Source organism: Rana temporaria, chromosome 10, assembly GCF_905171775.1.
Source record: "Rana temporaria chromosome 10, aRanTem1.1, whole genome shotgun sequence".
Lineage (NCBI taxonomy): Eukaryota > Metazoa > Chordata > Amphibia > Anura > Ranidae > Rana > Rana temporaria.
Genome location: NC_053498.1, coordinates 36,487,847 through 36,507,280, shown reverse-complemented (window position 1 = coordinate 36,507,280; position 19,434 = coordinate 36,487,847). Strand labels below are relative to the sequence as shown.

Below are 19,434 nucleotides of genomic sequence, written 5' to 3'. Positions count from 1 at the left end.
AGGGGAGCACCACCGGGCCCCCCCCCACACAATAACAACGGCCGCGTCGGTGGGCCCCAGGGCAGACCAGGCGGGAGTCCGGTTCGAGGGGGGGGCGGCTCAGGGGCTCCAAGGCGGCAGCCAGGCCCGCCGGGAAGAACAGAATGCTGCGGGCTCCAACCCCGGTGGTGCACCGGAGGTCCCGGAGTCTCGGTGGGGGAAATCGGTCCCAGCGGTGGCTATAGCCTCTCACCATCCGAGGCTAGCCACCTCCAAGCCAGCCCAGGAGGGAGTGGGCGAGGGGGAGCCGGAAGTAGGCAGCAGGAGTCGCAGAGGCCTTGCAGCTTAAAAAAAAAAAAAATGCTACGGGCTCCCACCCCAATCCAGCCCAGGAGAGAGTGGGCGAGGGACATAGGCAGCGGGAGTCGCAGAGGACTTGCACCCTAAAAAAAAATAAAAAATCCGGAGCGGGTCCTGAGGGTGCAGTGGGAGTGCAAGCCTGCGCTGGGCCATCAGCCGCTAGGCCCGAGGTGCCTAGTGGGCCTTCATTCAGTGTCAGATGTTTCGTTCATGGACCGGTCGGAGGGGGAGCTGTCGGGCTCAGAGGAGGAGGTCGTATCCAGGACGGTGTCGGCATCGAGGGAGACGTGTCGGTCGGCTGCTGGGATTGCTTCCAGGCAGTCCGGTAAGGTGATTTCGGCTAGTACTCTTGCAATACAGTATGAGGGGTATTTGTGGGGTGGGGGCCAAGGGAGGGGGGCCCGGGTGATGTGGTAGGTGCCTGCTGTGGCGGGGGGGGTGACAGTGGGGTGGCCGTCGGGGGGGTCAGGGCCCATGGGGGAAAATGATGTGGTTGACTCGGGTGTGCAACGATTTCAGTTGGGGTTGGAGGCCTTGGGGAGCAAGCTAAAGGGGAGGGACAAACCCACCGTTGGCCCGGCGGCAGCTGGGGTGTCGGCGGGTGGATGTAACTTGGAACCGCCGCTACCGCGATAGCGGTGCCGGCGGCTGCTGGTTTTGCTGGCAGCGGAGAAGTGTATGGGAGGTCGAGTGCCGTGCGGCAACCCGGGGGACAAGGCGGAGGCGGTGGGGGGACTCTGCAAGTAAGAGGTATCTAGTCCGTTTGGCGGACGCAGCGAAGGGGGAGGTATACACGTGTTACGTGGCTCCTCGGGGTTCACATTTGAAACAAGAGATAATCTGGAAGAGAGGAATTGGGGAGAAATTGCTCTGTTCCTGCTGGGGAAAGTTTACCCTGGACAGGGTCAAGCCGGAGGAGTCGGGGAAGGCGGATGGAGGTACCAGGGGGTGCAGGAGTATACCCAGGTTTTTAGTGGACTGGTTGCAGGGGTATTCGGTTCTGGCGAGCGGGATAGGCGAAGGGCCCCGGACACGGTCCGGCGCTTTTCAGCTACCATTAAGCGAGCAGGCCTACGGTTTTGGGGGGCACTGGCAGTGTAAGGAGGGTAGCGGCGAAAATTTGGGGGGTTCCTCTTCCGGCTGTCTTAAGACAAGGTAGGGGCGTCCCGCAGATCCGTTTCGGCAGGAGGGAGTACGCCGGCGATGGGTAACAGGTTGCGACTAATTATAGGCAGGTGGCCCGACAGGGTGGCTGCTCAACTGCTTGAGAGGGTTTTCGCAGGGGGTTTTAGTGGTCCGGGTTTCGTTGTCCGGGGTTCCCCAGGAGGCACGGACCGTTGCGTGCCGTGCTACATCTTCCCAGAGCGGTTTTGGTGGCCGGGGGATGGAAGAGGCACTGGTAGTATGTGGGGCCCGTTTCACCCCCCTACTCTTGCGTGGGGTTGGTATTTTCCCCGTTGGGGGTGGTACCGAAGGCAGAGCCTGGACAATCGCAGGCTCATTCTCATTCATCGTCTTTTAGGTACAAAGGGGGGGGGCAGTCAGTAGGGCCATCAACGCGGGGGATCGTACGGTGTGTTACACATCATTCGCTGCGGTAGTGGATGGGGAGGCATTGTGGTCGGGGGACCTGGGTGGCTAGGTCGGACATCTAGGCGGCCTTTCGGCGTTGCCGGTACACCAGGAAAGCTGCAGGCTGTTTGGTTGCATGGGAGTAGGGGAGAGCTACGTGGCTAAGTGCTGGCCGAGGGGTTGCTCCGGCTCCTGCGCGCTATCTGAACTACTTCTCTGCATTTGCCCAGCTGGGTCGCGCAGCTGCGGTGTTTGGTTGGCCAGGATGGGTCGCGTTGGGGTACGGTTTGCGTCCCGTTGGTGCCCAAAATAACGGGGGGACCCAGGTTGTTCGGGCAATTCTTGGGCATTGTCAGCGATCCTGAGGCACTGGGAGGCAAGTTTCTCGCCGGATAAATTGGAAGGCTCACGGCGGAGATTAAGGGGACAGTAGGTTTGCGGAAGGTTCACCCCAAAGCGCTGCGGTCGCTCCTGGGGAAGACTTGACTTGGCGTGCCGCATCCCCCCGACGGGGAGAGTTTAGGTGCGGTGGGTAAAAAGGTCATAGGTATGACCTGCTGGGTCACTCCTCCTTTTTCTTTTGTTTGGGTAGTCTGTTAACAGCAGGGCCTTGTGGTCCGAGCCGGTCAGCAGCTTGGACATGGAGCTGCTCACGGATGTGGGCGAAGAGCAGGGGTTTGGGATCATCTTTCAGGTCAAGGGGTGTGCTTGCCATTTTCCTCAGTCCGGGTTGGCAGCGGAGTTTCACAAGGAATTTAGTGCGGCTGAGAGGTTTCAGGTGGTGCTGGCGGTTGAGTTTGGCGGCTTCCCGGGACAGGAAAGTCCGTTCAACGGGGCAAATTTGGGGGTGGTACAAAGGGGGTAATAGGGTTCGGCGCCCTCCCCTCAGTTACTCGTCTCCGGCGACATGGGGCTGTGCTGTTTACGAAAGGATGTTGTTGTGTACGCAGTGTTTTGCTGGGAGTGGACATGGTAGTGGCGTACGCCTTGTCCCACTTTCCGTGGGACGGGTTTTCGAGAGTGGGTACGTAGGCGGAGGAGCATGGGGTCCCTCGTCCAGAGTGGCGGTGGAGTAGTTAGTTGAATCGTCCTCCATGTAAGCAGAAGGTCGGTAAAGTGAGGGTACATGGACGGTCTGTTGTAGGTCTGGTTGGGCGGCAGACTATGGTTCTGGAGTCAGAGGTGTAGCCGTTGGGACCGGAGGTACAGGTTTCTGGTTCGGTATGGTTGGTCCAGGAACAGGGAGACGGGGAGGACACAGTTGGTATTGGATAAGAAAAGTTGGCGTGGCTGGCATTCTTGTTACATCTTTAGGGGTGTTTGTGGAGAAAGTGGGGGACATTGTGTCCGTCCCGGTATGGGGTTGCGTTGTTCCGTGTAGTGTTGGCTCGGGCTATTTTGCAGCATTTAGGGTGGTCGGGTTGGTTAACCCCCTCCAAAAGAGGGTCAAGGCGGCAGGTTGCTGTGGACGTGGGGTGTGGCATAGGACGGGGCCACACTGGTTCCCGTAGATCCAAAACGGATCAGAGGGGGAAGGGCAAGTCAGTACAGGCGTCCACTGTTGTTGGTTCGGACCTTTGCCCAGTCGGGCTGGGGCGGTAAGTCCCGCAGGCATGCCCGTAGGTGGGCGGTTTCATTTTCGTTACATAAGAATGGGGGATCCATGGTCGCGGTATCGGGGGTGGTAGTGTTTAGGAAATGTTTGGGGACATTGGGCCTCGTGTAGAAGGAATTCTCGGCACATTCCTTTGTAGTGGGTCAGCCACAGAGGCTGCGCGTTATGGGCGTGACGAGGCAACAGTCAAGAGGATGGGCAGGTGCAAGTCGTGTAGGTTTTGAGTGGATGTAAGACCACAATGGCTGGTGGCCTGGCACAAGGGTTTTTGGTTTAGTTTTATTGTTGGTTGTAGAGGTGGCTTACTGTTTTCCTGGTACAGTACAAGGATTGGTCTGGATTGTGGAACACCCCTACGGGTATTGGGGGGCAAGTGTAGCATGTGCGGCCGAAGGATCGACAACTGTGGGCCCCGAGACTACAGGCTCAGGTGCGTTGGTCGCGGTTCCCGGGAATGTGGTGGAGTAGAGTTATACAGGATGGGCACAGGTTTGCAGGGGTGGACCGACCACCGGATGTACGGTTTCCCCAGGTGGGGGGGAAGGATTTAGGGGTGAGGTCAATGCTGGACGGCGCGGGGTACGCTTTATATTTGAGTGGCTGCTCATCCACGTGTCGTTCTGGATACGAGATTGGTATGGTCGGGACTTGTTGACCAGAGGTCAGGCACCGCAGCGCCAAAAGGAAATTGTTGTTGGTGAATGGAAACGGGGGGCCTGGTGGTCAGGCATCCGGAGTTGGAGAGGTCTAAATGGGGATACATTAGGGGTAATGGAGTTCACCACTCGGACGTGGGTATCGATATGAGGGTGTTGCACCCGTAGTACGGGGTACAGCAAGCATTGAGGTTGTGGAAGTGCGCCCAATGGCAAGGTGTTACCTTTGGGTGCTGGTGGCGGGTGTTTGGACTTTGCAGGAGAAGAAATTACCCCAAATATGGACGCCATTACCCAGAGGTGGTATGGGTTCTGAAGGGGTGTTATTTGCCAGTCTACCAAGGTGTAAGAAATTACCCCAAATATGGACGCCATTGCCCAGAGGTGGTATGGGTTCTGAAGGGGTGTTATTTGCCAGTCTACCAAGGTGTAGCTGGAATGTTGGTTAATGGGGGCACTGCGGTCAGTGGTCGTCTCTGAGTCAGTTTGTCGGCTTGAGGCCTATGACCAAAGGTTAGGTACCGCAGTGCCAAAAAGGTTATAACGTTAAAAGGTTTACAAGTTGGTGTTAGTGCTGCCTGCAAAGTCCATCACTAGTATGAGAAGAACCGTTTTCTCAGGAATGATATGGTTTATATATGTTATTTATTATTTATTACTTGAAGTATTTAAAATAAAGTAGGCTGCTACGGCCAGTTTTTACTCCAAGTTACAGTGGTGGTCTCATTATTATTAAAGGTTTAAGGGGGAGTATAAACAGTGGGTCTTAGCAGTAAAGGTTGTATCTGGGATACCATAGTCAAGAGAGGCCCGGAGCAAAGAATAACAAACAATAGGCGCAGGGCCGGCATGACAGGGTTAACAGAAAACCCTTACAAGCCAGGGGGGGAGTGGTTAGGGGAGAGGACAGTGTGAGGGGAGGAGAGGCTATAAATTCCTCCTCTCTCCTTTCCCGGGTAACACACAGCGTGGGGAGAAAAGTTCCCACCCACCCTCCCCTTTTTTGTTATGGGCTTGCTGATAGTGGTGTTGATGGTTTGTGAGAAATTTGTTTGTTTTGGGTGCTTTCCTTGTGTTGGTTTCTCTGTATGCTGGTACGAGTTTCATGCTGTCGTGGCGGTGGCGGGTGTTTGGACTTTGCAGGAGAAGAAATTACCCCAAATATGGACGCCATTACCCAGAGGTGGTATGGGTTCTGAAGGGGTGTTATTTGCCAGTCTACCAAGGTGTAAGAAATTACCCCAAATATGGACGCCATTACCCAGAGGTGGTATGGGTTCTGAAGGGGTGTTATTTGCCAGTCTACCAAGGTGTAGCTGGAATGTTGGCTAATGGGGGCACTGCGGTCAGTGGTCGTCTCTGAGTCAGTTTGTCGGCTTGAGGCCTATGACCAAAGGTTAGGTACCGCAGTGCCAAAAAGTTTATAACGTTAAAAGGTTTACAAGTTGGTGTTAGTGCTGCCCGCAAAGTCCATCACTAGTATGAGAAGAACCGTTTTCTCAGGAATTATATGGTTTATATATGTTATTTATTATTTATTACTTGAAGTATTTAAAATAAAGTAGGCTGCTACGGCCAGTTTTTACTCCAAGTTACAGTGGTGGTCTCATTATTATTAAAGGTTTAAGGGGGAGTATAAACAGTGGGTCTTAGCAGTAAAGGTTGTATCTGGGATACCATAGTCATGGCTATATTTGAATAAGCACTTAAATTCCTTTCATATTAGCTCTTAAGACCAATTCACACTATGTGCAGTGACCGGCATTTTACTGCAGTATAAAACACCAGTCACTACTGGGATGCACAGAATTTTTTTTTATTGTGTATCCTACACATGCTGCATTTTATTGTAGTGCGCTGTACAGAAGCACATGTCACTGTGTTACGCAGCTGCATTGTGCTGCTGTGCAGTGATATGAATAAAGTGTCACCTTTTTACATTTCAAATAAAGTTCAGTGTAAAAGAAAAAGGAGCTATGTGATATGCGAAATTAAACAACACAGTGATCCCTACCTCAATCAGAATGGACAGCCGCCAGACAGGTAAATTGCTGCAGTACAATCTCCGGCAGCTGTCCCTTACAGTGTGAATGGACCCTTGTTCTGCTCTACAGTCTTATTTCTAAAGGCCATGGTAAGACCTTCTATTTCATTAATGTTGTTCATCCTGGCGAACCATTGGTTGGTGGTCAAGTGCTAGGAATGCATGCCCTTATAAACAGGTTGAAATGCTGGTTAGTGAGATAGCTGCTGCCTCAGCTGGGAGGGAAACAGTTATCCTGTTTCCTGCAGCTACCAGAGAGAGCATTGCCTGCCTCTAGGAACCTTCCACATGTAGCTGGATTGCTGGGATCTGCAGTCCTCCCTGAAGATAACCAGCTCTGGAGATATGCTACTGTGGACTCTGCTGTGCATTTACTCTTGCCTGTGCAGGCACGCTGGGGCAGCCACAAGTCACGAGTTAAGCAGCGTACACACGGTCGGCATTTCCGATAAAAAATTCAGATGGAAGCTTTTCATCGGATATTCCGCCCCATCAGACTTTTCTGTTGGAATTTCCGACGGACTTAGATAGAGAGCAGGTTCTCTATTTTTCCGTCGGAAATTCCGACAGAGTTTTGCCCAGTTAAAAGTCTGACCGTGTGTACGTGGCATAAGGGATTAGTTTAGGGAAAAGACTGTGCACTTTGTTTAGGAACTGTTATGCTAAAAGTAAACATTAAAGCTTTCGAAACCTTGTCCTAGCCTGGTCTGAAGTTACATAAAGGGTGCATGGTGGTAATGGCGTATGGGGGAACAGGGGCCGTAATGCACACATCCTGAACAGGCGATTGTATCGTGGGACCTGTATGACAGCTTCAGGTTATGATACATAGACACCAGGGTGTATGGCTCGTGTCTAAGTTGGGGTACCGCCATATTGTTGATGCCACATAAACACGGTCCTGCTCGGTCCTGGGCATTAGCAAGCGCATACACCGGAGAGTCCGGAGTAAGGAGAATAGTGAGAGAGAGTAAAGTTGCCCTGTGTGCACTGGGTGAGTTTGCCCCACCCACAACCGGACTGCATTTAATAAATGGTTCAACAATGATTTCTTATATATTTTTTTGTAACATGGGTGTGAGATTGACAAGAATAGCAGCATCTTAACAGACAGACAAATTCCTGTTAGCTGAGATATGATCTCAATAACTTGCTGCCAGAAGAGTCTTAATGGGTTATTCTTTAATAGGAGCAAATATATAATATATGTACTATAATACAGTGGATATAAAAAAGTCTACAAATGGATGTAGCTGTGTTGAAAATTAAGGCTGCATTCAGGCCTATGCAGTTTTAGTGCTTTTTGCAGATTTGCAATACAGTCCATTTTATATGGTTTCCAGAGCAAATCTGCAAAATGCAAAAAGCACCAGAGTCAGTACACACCTGTCATCATTTAAAGTGCCTCTGATTAACCCCAAATAAAGTTTAGCTGTTCTAGTAGGTCTTTCCTACAGCAAAAATCATGGTCTGCAGAGGGATCTCATTGTTAAAAGATATCAGTCAGGAGAAGGGTACAAAAGAATTTCCAAGGCATTAGATATACCATGGAACACAATGAACAGTCATCATCAAGTGGTCACCTTATCCAAAGTGCAGAACTTTACATTTAACAACATTAAACCTCATTTGCCACATAGTTTCCCAATTAAACAGCACATTGATGTTGGTTTGTAAATTGGAGACATCCTGTGAGGATGTTATTCCACTGCATAGCTTGATGTAATCTGCAAAGACTTATGCTGCGTACCAACGATCGAAATTTTTAACAAAACCGTGGATTTTTTTTGGACGGAATGTTGGCTCAAACTTGTGTTGCATACACACGGTTACACAAATGTTGTCTTAAATTTCGAACGTCAAGAACGCGGTGACGTACAAGACTATGACGAGCCGAGAAAAATTAGGTTCAATGATTCCGAGCATGCGTCGAATTGATTCCGAGCATGCGTAGGTTTTTTGTGTGTCGGAATTGCATACAGACGATCAGAAATTCCGACAAGAACTTTTGTTGTAGGAAAAATTGAGAACCAGCTCTGGAACATTTGGTGTCGGAAATTCAGACAGCAAATGTCCATTGGAGCATACACACAGTCGGAATACCCGACCAAAAGCTCACATCGAACATTTGCTGTCGGAAATTCCGATTGTGTGTACGTGGCATAAAATGGTACTTTTAATCCCTTACCCTATATCATTTATAAATATATTAAAAATAGAGGTGCGCCGAATGGAAATTTTTGTTTCCCGAAAATGCAGTATGCACTTGGACGAAAACCGAAGTTGACAGTTTTTTTTAATACATATGTTTTTATTAAGGATGAGCCGAACACCCCCCTGTTTGGTTCGCATCAGAACTTGCAAACACACCAAATGTTCGTGTGAACTTTAGAACCCCGTTAAAGTCTATGGGACTCAAACATATGAAATCTAAAGTGTTAATTTTAAAGGCTAATATGCAAGTTATTGTCCTAAAAAGTGTTTGGGGACCTGGGTCCTGTCCCAGGAAACATGTATCAATGCAAAAAAAAGCAGTGAATTTAATAATGCTAAAAGTGAAACAATAAAAGCAGTGAATTTAATAATGCTAAAAGTGAAACAATAAAAGTGTAATATTACTTTAAATTTCGTACCTAGGGGGGTGTAAAGTCAGCATGTGAAAAAGCGTATGTTTCCCGTACATAGAACTGTCTCTGCACAAAGTGTAATTTCTGAAAGAAGAAAAGGCATTTAAAACCAGCTTTGCGGCTCTAATGAATTGTCGGCTCTGGCAATTCAGAGATGATTCATTCATAAAAAAAAAAAAAAAGCCTGGGGGTCCCCCCAAATTCCATTAACAGGCCCTTCAGGTCTGATATGGATATTAAGGGGAACCCCGCCGTCAATTTAAAAAAAAATGACGTGGGGTTCCCCCCAAATATCCATACCAGACCCTTCAGGTCTGGTGTGGATTTTAAGGGGAACTCCACCCCAAATTTAAAAAAAAATGGCGTGGAGTTCCCCCAAAAATCCACACCAGACCCTTATCTGAGCACGTTAACCTGGCCGGCTGCAGAAAAGAGGGGGGGACAGAGTGCAGCCCCCCCTCTCCTGAACCGCACCAGGCCACATGCCCTCAACATGGGGAGGATGTCCCCATGTTGATGGGGACAAGGGCCTCATCCCCACAACCCTTGCCCGGTGGTTGTGGGGGTCTGCAGGCAGGGGGCTTATCAGAATCTGGAAGACCCCTTTAACAAAGGGGACCCCCAGATCCTGGCCCCCCCTATGTGAATTGGTAATGGGGTACACTGTACCTCTACCATTTCACGAAGGAAGTGTAAATAGTTAAAAAAAAATACACACAGACACCGTAGAAAAAATTCCTTTATTGATAAAAAAAAAAAAATCCAGCGGTGGTAATCCACTGTCGATGCGGCTCCCTGCTCCAACGTTGTCTTCTATCCAGCGACGGATGATCTCTCCAGCGACGGACGATCAGTGGTCCGGTCCAGCGATGAGAAGATCCATCCGTCCAGAGCGCAGCAGGTGAGCTCCACTCTCCGCTGGACACAGCCCAGCGGAATGACGCGCTGGAGCTTTGACATTACTTATATAGGAGAAGTGGCCACCCGTCACGTGACCCCGCCCCCTCAGACACACCCTTGTACGTCACTGGGAAAGACCCTCGCACTCTGTCCCCCCCTCTTTTCTGCGGCCGGACAGGTTAACGTGCTTGGATAAGGGTCTGGTGTGGATTTTTGGGGGAACTCCACGCCATTTTTTTTTAAATTTGGGGTGGAGTTCCCCTTAAAATCCACACCAGACCTGAAGGGTCTGGTATGGATATTTGGGGGGAACCCCACATAATTTTTTTTTAAATTGACGGCGGGGTTCCCCTTAATATCCATATCAGACCTGAAGGGCCTGTTAATAGAATTCGGGGGGACCCCCAGGCTTTTTTTTTTCTTTTTTAGGAATGAATCATCTCTGAATTGCCAGAGTCGACAATTCATTAGAGCCGCAAAGCCGGTTTTAAATGCCTTTTTTTCTTTCAGAAATGACACTTTGTGCAGGGACTGTTCTATGTACGGGAAACATGCGCTTTTTCACATGCTGACTTTACACCCCCCCCTCCAGGTACTAAATTTAAAGTAATATTACACTTTTATTGTTTCACTTTTAGCATTATTAAATTCACTGCTCCTGAAAAAACGGCCGTTTTTAAAACTTTTTTTTGCATTGATACATGTTTCCTGGGACAGGACCCAGGTCCCCAAACACTTTTTAGGACAATAACTTGCATATTAGCCTTTAAAATTGACACTTTAGATTTCTCCCATTGACTTTAACAGGGTGTTCCGTGGCTTTTTGAATTTGCCGCGAACACCCCTAATTGTTCGTTGTTCGACGAATAGGCGAACAGGCAATGTTCGAGTCGAACATGAGTTCGACTCGAACTCGAAGCTCATCCCTAGTTTTTATATATACTGTAATTGTATTATATTCAATGTGTTAATTAATATCATGAATGTGAATGGCCATTATCGGCATTCCTATATGTATGTCCTCACACTGGTCCGTTGTGTTTCCATTCGGGTGTTAAAAATCTAGCTGGTTACATTTTTAATCAGTAAAAAAAAAAAAACACGCACCTCCCATTGAGATGCATTGAAAATGAAGCTAGAACACGTCAATAATGGACCTGTTTTATGTTTTTGATGTGGTTTTTGAGTTAAGTGACCTATGAAAAACACACCATAAGCACGGCAAAATCGCATGTGTGCTTTCGGCACCATTATACAAACCTTTTTCTTTATCTTCAAAAATGCAGAAATCACACGTTTCGATTGATCTGTTTTGGTGCATCTCTAATTAAAAAGTAAGGGTCCAAACACTGAACCTTGGAGTACACCACTAGCAACCCTAGACCATTCAGAGTATGATTCATTAACCACAAATCTTAGCCGTGTGTGGGGAACTGTGTCCAGCGCTTTTGCAAAATCCAAGTATACCATGTCCACAGACATTCCTTTGTCATAAGTTTTATATACATCCTCAAAAAAAGAAATCAGATTTGTCTGACAACTTCTGTCTTTCATTAATCCATACTGTCTGTTGCTTAAAATATATTTTTACCATCAAGAACTGGCTCTTATGCCGTCGTATCTTAGGCTGCATTCTTACGCTGGCCGCTAGGTGGCGTTCCCGTAGTGGTCAGCGTAGAGTATGCAAATTGCATACTTGCGCCGATTCACAAACGTACGCGCGCCCGGCGTTCAAGTTTTACGTCGTTTGCGTTCGTCGCTTTCTGCGTAAGGCTGCTCCTGCTATTAGGAGGCGCAGCCAATGGTAAGTATACACGTCGTTCCCGCGTCGCGATTTTCGAAATTTACGTCGTTTGCGTAAGTGAATCGTGAATGGCGCTGGACGCCATTTACGTTCACGTCGAAGCAAATGACGTCCTTGCGACGTCATTTACCGCAATGCACGTCAGGAAATGTTCCCAACAGAGCATGCGCAGTACGTTCAGCGCGGGAACGCGCCTAATTTAAATGATCAACGCCCCCTACGGGATCATTTAAATTACGTGCGCTTACGCCGGCCACTTTTACGAAACGCCCCCACAAATTACGGAGCAAATGCTTCGTGAATGAAGCGTAGCTCAAGTAATTTACGGAGGCGTAGCGTAAAAACGGTACGCTGCGCCGCCGTAGTAGTGCGCTCCCCTACTTGAATCTACCCCAGTGGCTTTGAGATGACAGAGCTCAACTCTTTTAGGATTCTTGGGTGAATGCCATCTGGCCCAGGATCTTTATTAACCTTTTTTCTGTCTAAATATTTCTAGACCATATGACTTTTGAGCCATTGTGGATTATTTGGGGCTTCTCTTTGTCCACAGTCACCTACTGTAGATTATTTTATAAAGGCCCTACATGCTCAAACCTGACCTTTTTACTGTTCATAAATTTGAAGAATTTTTGGGGGTTTGTCCTACTACAGTATCTTTTGAAACCTGTCGCTGGTTTTGAATTTTTGTGGTCTTCTTGATTTACTTTTTCACATATTCTTTTATATTCTTTGTAATCTGTCCATATGCACTTCATCAGCAGCACTCCCCATGCTTTCCCTATCCCAGCTAATATGGCTGCTGGGAACTCTTTCTTTTTATAGTGAGGGGCTGAAGAAAGACCCCCATTATTGGCCATATTAAGCCACCTGATCTAAGTTCAGAGAGCAGAAAGCAAAAAATTATGAGGTGCCCTCTTTGGAGTGAATGACACGCTTAGCATCTGTAGTGTCTTCTAATTACTTTTTAACATTTTTAGCATTTGTTGTTTAGCTTATATTTACATTTATATACATTTCTAAATCAGTCTAGCTTTCAAATTCTGTCGTTTATAAGTAACCTACCTATTTGCATGCAAAAATATTCTTGTTTTCATACTGTATATGGCTATTTTTGTGGTCATTGGTTTCTAATCTTACTGTAGGAGCATTGTCACTGTTTGCACTGTTTTCTGCCTATTTTCATCCACAAGCCTGCTTTCAACATCTTCTAGGGTATGTGCATAATATGGACCAGTATCAAGTCTTGAACAAGTGTTTTCTAGCTGTTTGGGAGACCACTGGGTAGGAGTGTTGCTACATGAAAGACTTATTTTTTCTCTTAACAACAAAACCCGGGGAATGCCCAGGGAAAACCCAAGCCTACTTACCGACCAGCTTGCAGAACCACCAATTAACCTGTCTAACAGTATGCATTAAAAACAGGGATTTTGTCCGCACACATTTGCAAATGCATGCGTGAGCCGTGCCAAGGCACCCTGTAATCTGTGGTCCTAACACTAAACAATGAGCGTCCCCATAGTGGAGGCACATGCATTTTAATGGATAGATAGGGGCAGGTGGACTGAAGGGGAGCTACCCCTCCTTAAAGGTACAGGAGTACACCAAACACCCAGCATGTAGCACAATGGCTGTAAAGGTGTTGGTGCACTGCTGGACCAATATAAGCACCACAGGTGCTATTTTTTCTCTTGTAGCTCGCAGGCTTTGCATCATTTCAAAGGTACACCTTTTATAACCCTGCATGTGCTGGCGTTTTATTAAGTTACTGGTATAACTTCTAATTAACCACTTCCATACGGGCCTATTTTGGCACTTCTCTCCTACATGCATAAATCAGAACCCCCAAACACTATATATGTTTTTTAGCAGACACCCTAGGGAATAAAATGCCGGCCATTGCAACTTTTTATCTCGCACAGTATTTGCGCAATAATTTTTCAAACGCCTTTTTTTTGGGAAAAAAACTGTTTTGTGAATTAAAAAATAACAAAACCGTAAAGTTAGCCCAATTTTTTTGTATAATGTGAAAGATGAAGTTACGCCGAGTAAATAGATACCTAACATGTCACGCTTTAAAATTGCGCACACTCATGGAATGGCGCCAAACGTTAGAACTTAAAAATCTCCATAGGCGTCGCTTTTTTACAAGTTACAAATTTAGAGTTACAGAGTAGGTCTAGTGCTAGAATTGTTGCTGGTGCTCTAACGCGATACCTCACATGTGTGGTTTGAACGGCGTTTAAATATGTGGGCGGGACTTACGTGTGTGTTCGCTTCTAAACAGGAGCTACCAGGGATAGGGGCGTTTAAAAAAAAAATGTTTTTATTATTTTATTTTTTATTTTACTCAATTTCTTTTATTTTTACACTTTTTTTGTCATTTTTTTTTTATCACTTTTTTTTATCACTTTTATTCCTATTACAAGGCATGTAAACATCCCTTGTAATAGGAATGGTTTGTGACAGGCACTCTTTATGGAGAGATGCAGGGTCAATAAGACCCCACATCTCTCCTCCAGGCTGGAAAGCATTAGATTGTGAAAAAAAATTCACCGATCTAATGCTTTCAGCCGCGGTTGGGGCTGTGTTTACATTCCAGGACCCGGGCGCGATGTTATGACGTCACGCCCGGGCCTCCAACGATCATAGAGATGACTGGTGACAATCTGGTCACCAGTCTACTCTATGGTTTCCATTGGACGCCGGCGGATCGTTTCTCCGGGTCTCCGATGGCAAAGGAGAGCCCGGAGAAGGACCTATAAGAACGATCAAGCGGTGGAACCGCCACTATGATCGTTCTTATGGTGCAGGGATTCGTCGGCTGAAGAGATGGATATCTGAATGATGCCTGTAGCTGCAGGCATCATTCAGATATCCCCACTGAAAGTCCAGGACGTCATATGACGTCCTTGGGTGGGAAGTGGTTAAAGCTGTTAATTAATGTGTCTGTTCCCACTCTGCAAGGATTAACTGCTGATTTATGTCTTCGGGATCGAGTAAAGCAGTCTTATAACCCTAATTTTCTGCTCATGCAGGCTCCTCCATGTAGCTAGTCTGTTCCCTGCAGCCTCCTCTTCCCTACAATCCGACAGTTGGATGCTTCTGATTTCATCAAGACCGGTGAAGAAACCATAGCCCTGCACTGAACTTGAAGACGGCAAGAAAGAGTCTACTGCCTGAGCAAAAGAAATGCTGTTTGCCAGCGGAGAAAAGAATGTAAGTACAATTGCTTTTGCTTTAGACATAAACGAGCAGGTAACTTTTGCAGTGTGTGCCCCACTTCTAGGAAAGACTTGTACTTTACTTGGTCTGTGAAGATTTGATGTACTTTCTGCAGCTCATTCCACATTGGTCTATCGATTCTGCATATAAAGGCCCGGATTCACAAAGACTTACGCCAACATATCTACTATATACGCCGTCGTAAGTCCAAATGTGCGCCGTCATATCTATGCGCTGATTCTCTAAATCAGATACACCTGAATTGTGGCAAGATACGACCAACGTAAGTCTCCTACGACCGTCGTATCTTGGGTGCATATATACGCTGGCCGCAAGGGGCGCTTCCGTTGATTTACGCGTCGAATATATAAATGACCTAGATACGCCGATTCACAAACGTACTTGCGCCCGTCGCAGTAAGCTATGCCGTTTACGTAAGGCGTACGTCCGGCGTAAAGATAAACCACCAAATAGCTGGTCTAAGTCGTGTAGGGCAGTGGTCCCCGATGATGCGGGCCGACGATGCGGTTTTTCGCGGCCAGTTTTTCAGGAAATGGCTGGTGTTAGCACTTCAGTCATTCATCACAACACCATGGTTAATATGGTGTCAGGATGATTGAAGCACATTATTTGTATTATTATATTGTAATATCAAATTAAATAGTTAAACTCACCATAATGCAGAATCTGCCACCAGATGCAACTTGCCACAGTGCCTGTCACCAGATTGCCACATGCCTCCAGATGCAGATTGCCACATGCCTCCAGATGCAGATTGCCACATGCCACCAGATGCAGATTGCCACATGCCACAGTCACATGCCACCAGATGCAGATTGCCACACGCCACTGTCACATGCCACCAGATGCAGATTGCCACACGCCACTGTCACATGCCACCAGATGCAGATTGCCACATGCCACCAGATGCAGATTGCCACATGCCACAGTCACATGCCACCAGATGCAGATTGCCACACGCCACTGTCACATGCCACCAGATGCAGATTGCCACAGTGCCTGTCACCAGATTGCCACATGCCACCAGATGCAGATTGCCACAGTGCCTGTCATCAGATTGCCACATGCCACCAGATGCAAATTGCCACATGCATCCAGATGCAGATTGCCACATGCCACCAGATGCAGATTACCACATGCCACAGTCACAAACCACCAGATGCAGATTGCCACATGCCACAGCCACATGCCACCAGATGCAGATTGCCACAGTGCCTGTCACCAGATTGCCACATGCCACCAGATGCAGATTGCCACATGCCTCCAGATGCAGATTGCCACATGCCACCAGATGCAGATTGCCACATGCCACAGTCACATGCCACAAGATGCAGATTGCCACATGCCACCAGATGCAGAGGCCACCAGATGCAGATTGCCACAGTGCCTGTCACCAGATTGCCACATGCCACCAGATGCAGATTGCCACATGTCACCAGATGCAGATTGCCACATGCCACAGTCACATGCCACAAGATGCAGATTGCCACAGTCACATGCCACCAGATGCAGATTGCCACATGCCACAGTCACATGCCACCAGATGCAGATTGCCACAGTGCCTGTCACCAGATTGCCACATGCCACCAGATGCAGATTGCCACATGCCTCGGGATGCAGTCTCAAAAATATTCCAATTGCACACCTTCCTGGAAAACAGCCAATAAGAGAAGAGGGTGCTGAAGCGATCACCAGCTGGGAACTGGAAAAGCAATCCTGTAGGTATATTCGCCAGCACACCGAGGATCATTTAGCAAAACCGTCCAAAAGATTTTTAATGCATAGAAACAATCACAAAAAAGCAACGTTTCGAAGTCGCACAGGACCTCTTCGTCAGGCAAGTGATGACACAGTCACATGCCACCAGATGCAGATTGCCACAATGCCTGTCACCAGATTGCCACATGCCTCCAGATGCAGATTGCCACATGCCACCAGATGCAGATTGCCACAGTCACATGCCACCAGATGCAGATTGCCACATGCCACCAGATGCAGATTGCCACATGCCACAGTCACATGCCACCAGATGCAGATTTCTACAGTGCCTGTCACCAGATTGCCACATGCCACCAGATGCAGATTGCCACATGCCACCAGATGCAGATTGCCACAGTGCCTGTCACCAGATTGCCACATGCCACCAGATGCAGATTGCCACATGCCTCCAGATGCAGATTTCCACATGCCACCAGATGAAGATTGCCACATGCCACAGTCACATGCCACCAGATGCAGATTGCCACAGTCACATGCCACCAGATGCAGATTGCCACATGCCACCAGATGCAGATTGCCACAGTTCCTGCGCATTGCCCCCCCCCCAGCCTGGGACCCCTGCACATTCCCCCCCACCACCAGCTCTGGACTCCTGCACATTGCCCACCTACCCTCTCCAGCTCTGCACACTGTCTCTCCCTCCTGCTGTGCGGTGTAATGTGATAGCGGCGGCTGGCGATGAGTGTCAGTCAGCCGGGTACGGTCTGCTGCTGCCTGTCGCCTGGCTTCACTCACGGAGGGCGGGGGCGCCGGGCTGTCATCCCCCCTAATGAATGGCATCCAGTGCAGAATGCACCATCGCCCCCCCTTGGTACGCTGGCCGGGCTGTGTGGGCGGAACTGCGGTGATGCGGGTGAGCAGTGGGAGATGATGTCATCTCTCTGCTCGCCTGCTTCACCCCTTACAGTGTAGCGGCAGGGCTGTGTGGGCAGAAGTGTGGTGGGGCTGTGTGGGCGGAAGTGCGGTGATGGCGGCGATCTCTCTGCTCGCCCGCCACCGCCGCACTGCAGGCTTCGCGGCCCGCCAGTAAACAGGCTGCGGCCCGGTAGTGGGCCGCGGACCGGGGGTTGGAGACCCCTGGTGTAGGGTATGGACGTTGGAACTGCCGTCAGATTTTACGTCGTTTGCGTAAGTCGTACTAGAATGGGGCTGGGCGTAGGTTGCGTTCACGTCATTGCCATTGAGCCGTCGTATCTTAGGGCGTAAATTCGACGTGATTCTGAGCATGCGCGCGCATGCGCCGTTCGTTCCGGAAGTCATTTACACGGGGTCACGGCTAATTTTAATACAACATGCCCACTACCTTCCTAATTTGAATTAGGCGGGCTTAGCTTACGCCGGCCCATTTACTCTACGCCGATGTAACTTAGGGAGCAAGTGCTTTGTGAATACTGGCCTTGCCTCTCTATTTTACGTTGGCGTAGCGCAAATGAGCTGCGCTACGCCCGCTCAAATGTACCTGAATCCGGCTAAATGTATGTGTGTGTGTGTGTATATATATATATATATATATATATATAGCGCTCACCCCCGAAGGAGCCGCTGATAATAGATGGGATGGCAGATTTACCTCATGGCTCTTTCCAAATGTCTAGGGATGAATGATGCATGCAGCAGCAGTAAGGAATGTTCACGAATAAATGTCTTTTTATGTGCTCTTTATTACCCAGCCGGGGTAAAAACAGTTAACAGGTGATGAAAGGGATAGAGATGAGAAGGAGAACAGCAGATTCAGGTGTAGTATCTGGAACAATCCTGTTCCTATGCGTAACACTTTCCTTACCACTCCTGCTTGAGTGGGCTTAGCGTGCCTGGATAAACCTCTCTCACTGACAGGCCCGGACTGGCCATAGGGCACACCGGGCATATGCCCGGTGGGCCTTGGCTGCCAGGCCGCCAGTTAACATTTCCCCATGCTCAGAGGCTTGGCTGGCCTCTCTGCGCCAAGATCGCGGCCGAATTCGCGGTCGATTCTGCGGAGACGGCCGCATTTAGGCAGGTGTCGGCCGGGTCCCCCCCACACTCTGAGGCAGCGAGCTGGGCTTCTCCCTGTGCTGGCACGGCGGTGCCACTCACCACGGCCGGCTACACAGCCGCCTCCACGGCCGCCGGCCAGCCTTCTGCTCTAGGCTTAGAAGGAAGGAGGGCTTCGTTACGTCAGGCCGGTCATGTGACCGTGAAGGGGGAGGAGCTGCTGGAGGAGGCCTGATGTCTTAAAAGGACCTGGACACCTAGAAAGGTAAGTGACACAGTATGGCAGCCTGCCAATGTTTTTTTTTTTTTTTTTTAATAGCTTGCCTGTCAATGTGGCAGCTGTGGAGAAATACCTCCTGCTAGTAAATATATATTTTATTTTCATTGATATCATGAGACTTTCAGACTTCATCAGCTTCTTCTTGCTAGTTGGATCACTAGCAAGAAGAAGCTGATAAAGTCTGAAAATCTCATGATATTAATGAAAATAAAATATATATTTACTAGCAGGAGGAGGTATTTCTCCACAGCTGCCAATCAGAACTAAATGGACTTCTTTAACAGTGAAAATGCAGTGATTCATAGTACACAACTATGAATCATTGCCTAATCTATCTATTGTTACTTTCACACTGGATCGGTGCGCTGTTGGCGGTAAAACGCCGCTGTTATTAGCGGCGCTTTACTGTCCTTTTTGTGGCGCTATTCGGCCGCTAGCGGGGCACTTTTAACCACCGCTATCAGCCGAAAAAGGGTTAAAACCGCCAGCAAAGTGGCTCGGCAGCCCTGCACCTTGATTTCAATAGGCAGGAGCACTTTAGGAGCAGTGCATACACCGCTCCTACAGTGCCTCAAAAGATGCGGCTGGCAGGACTTTTTTG

The 19,434-nt window shown here is 48.6% G+C and overlaps 1 protein-coding gene across 1 annotated transcript in view; it reads left to right on the top strand.

Moving 5' to 3' along the window:
- Positions 1-19,434, top strand: part of LOC120916524 (galactoside alpha-(1,2)-fucosyltransferase 2-like) — a 145,467-nt gene that overhangs the window by 84,684 nt on the left and 41,349 nt on the right. The window contains exon 2 of the mRNA XM_040327543.1: positions 14,593-14,773. Coding sequence (XP_040183477.1) covers positions 14,747-14,773 — 27 coding nt within the window. The 5' untranslated portion in view covers positions 14,593-14,746. The remainder of the gene's footprint in view (positions 1-14,592; positions 14,774-19,434) is intronic.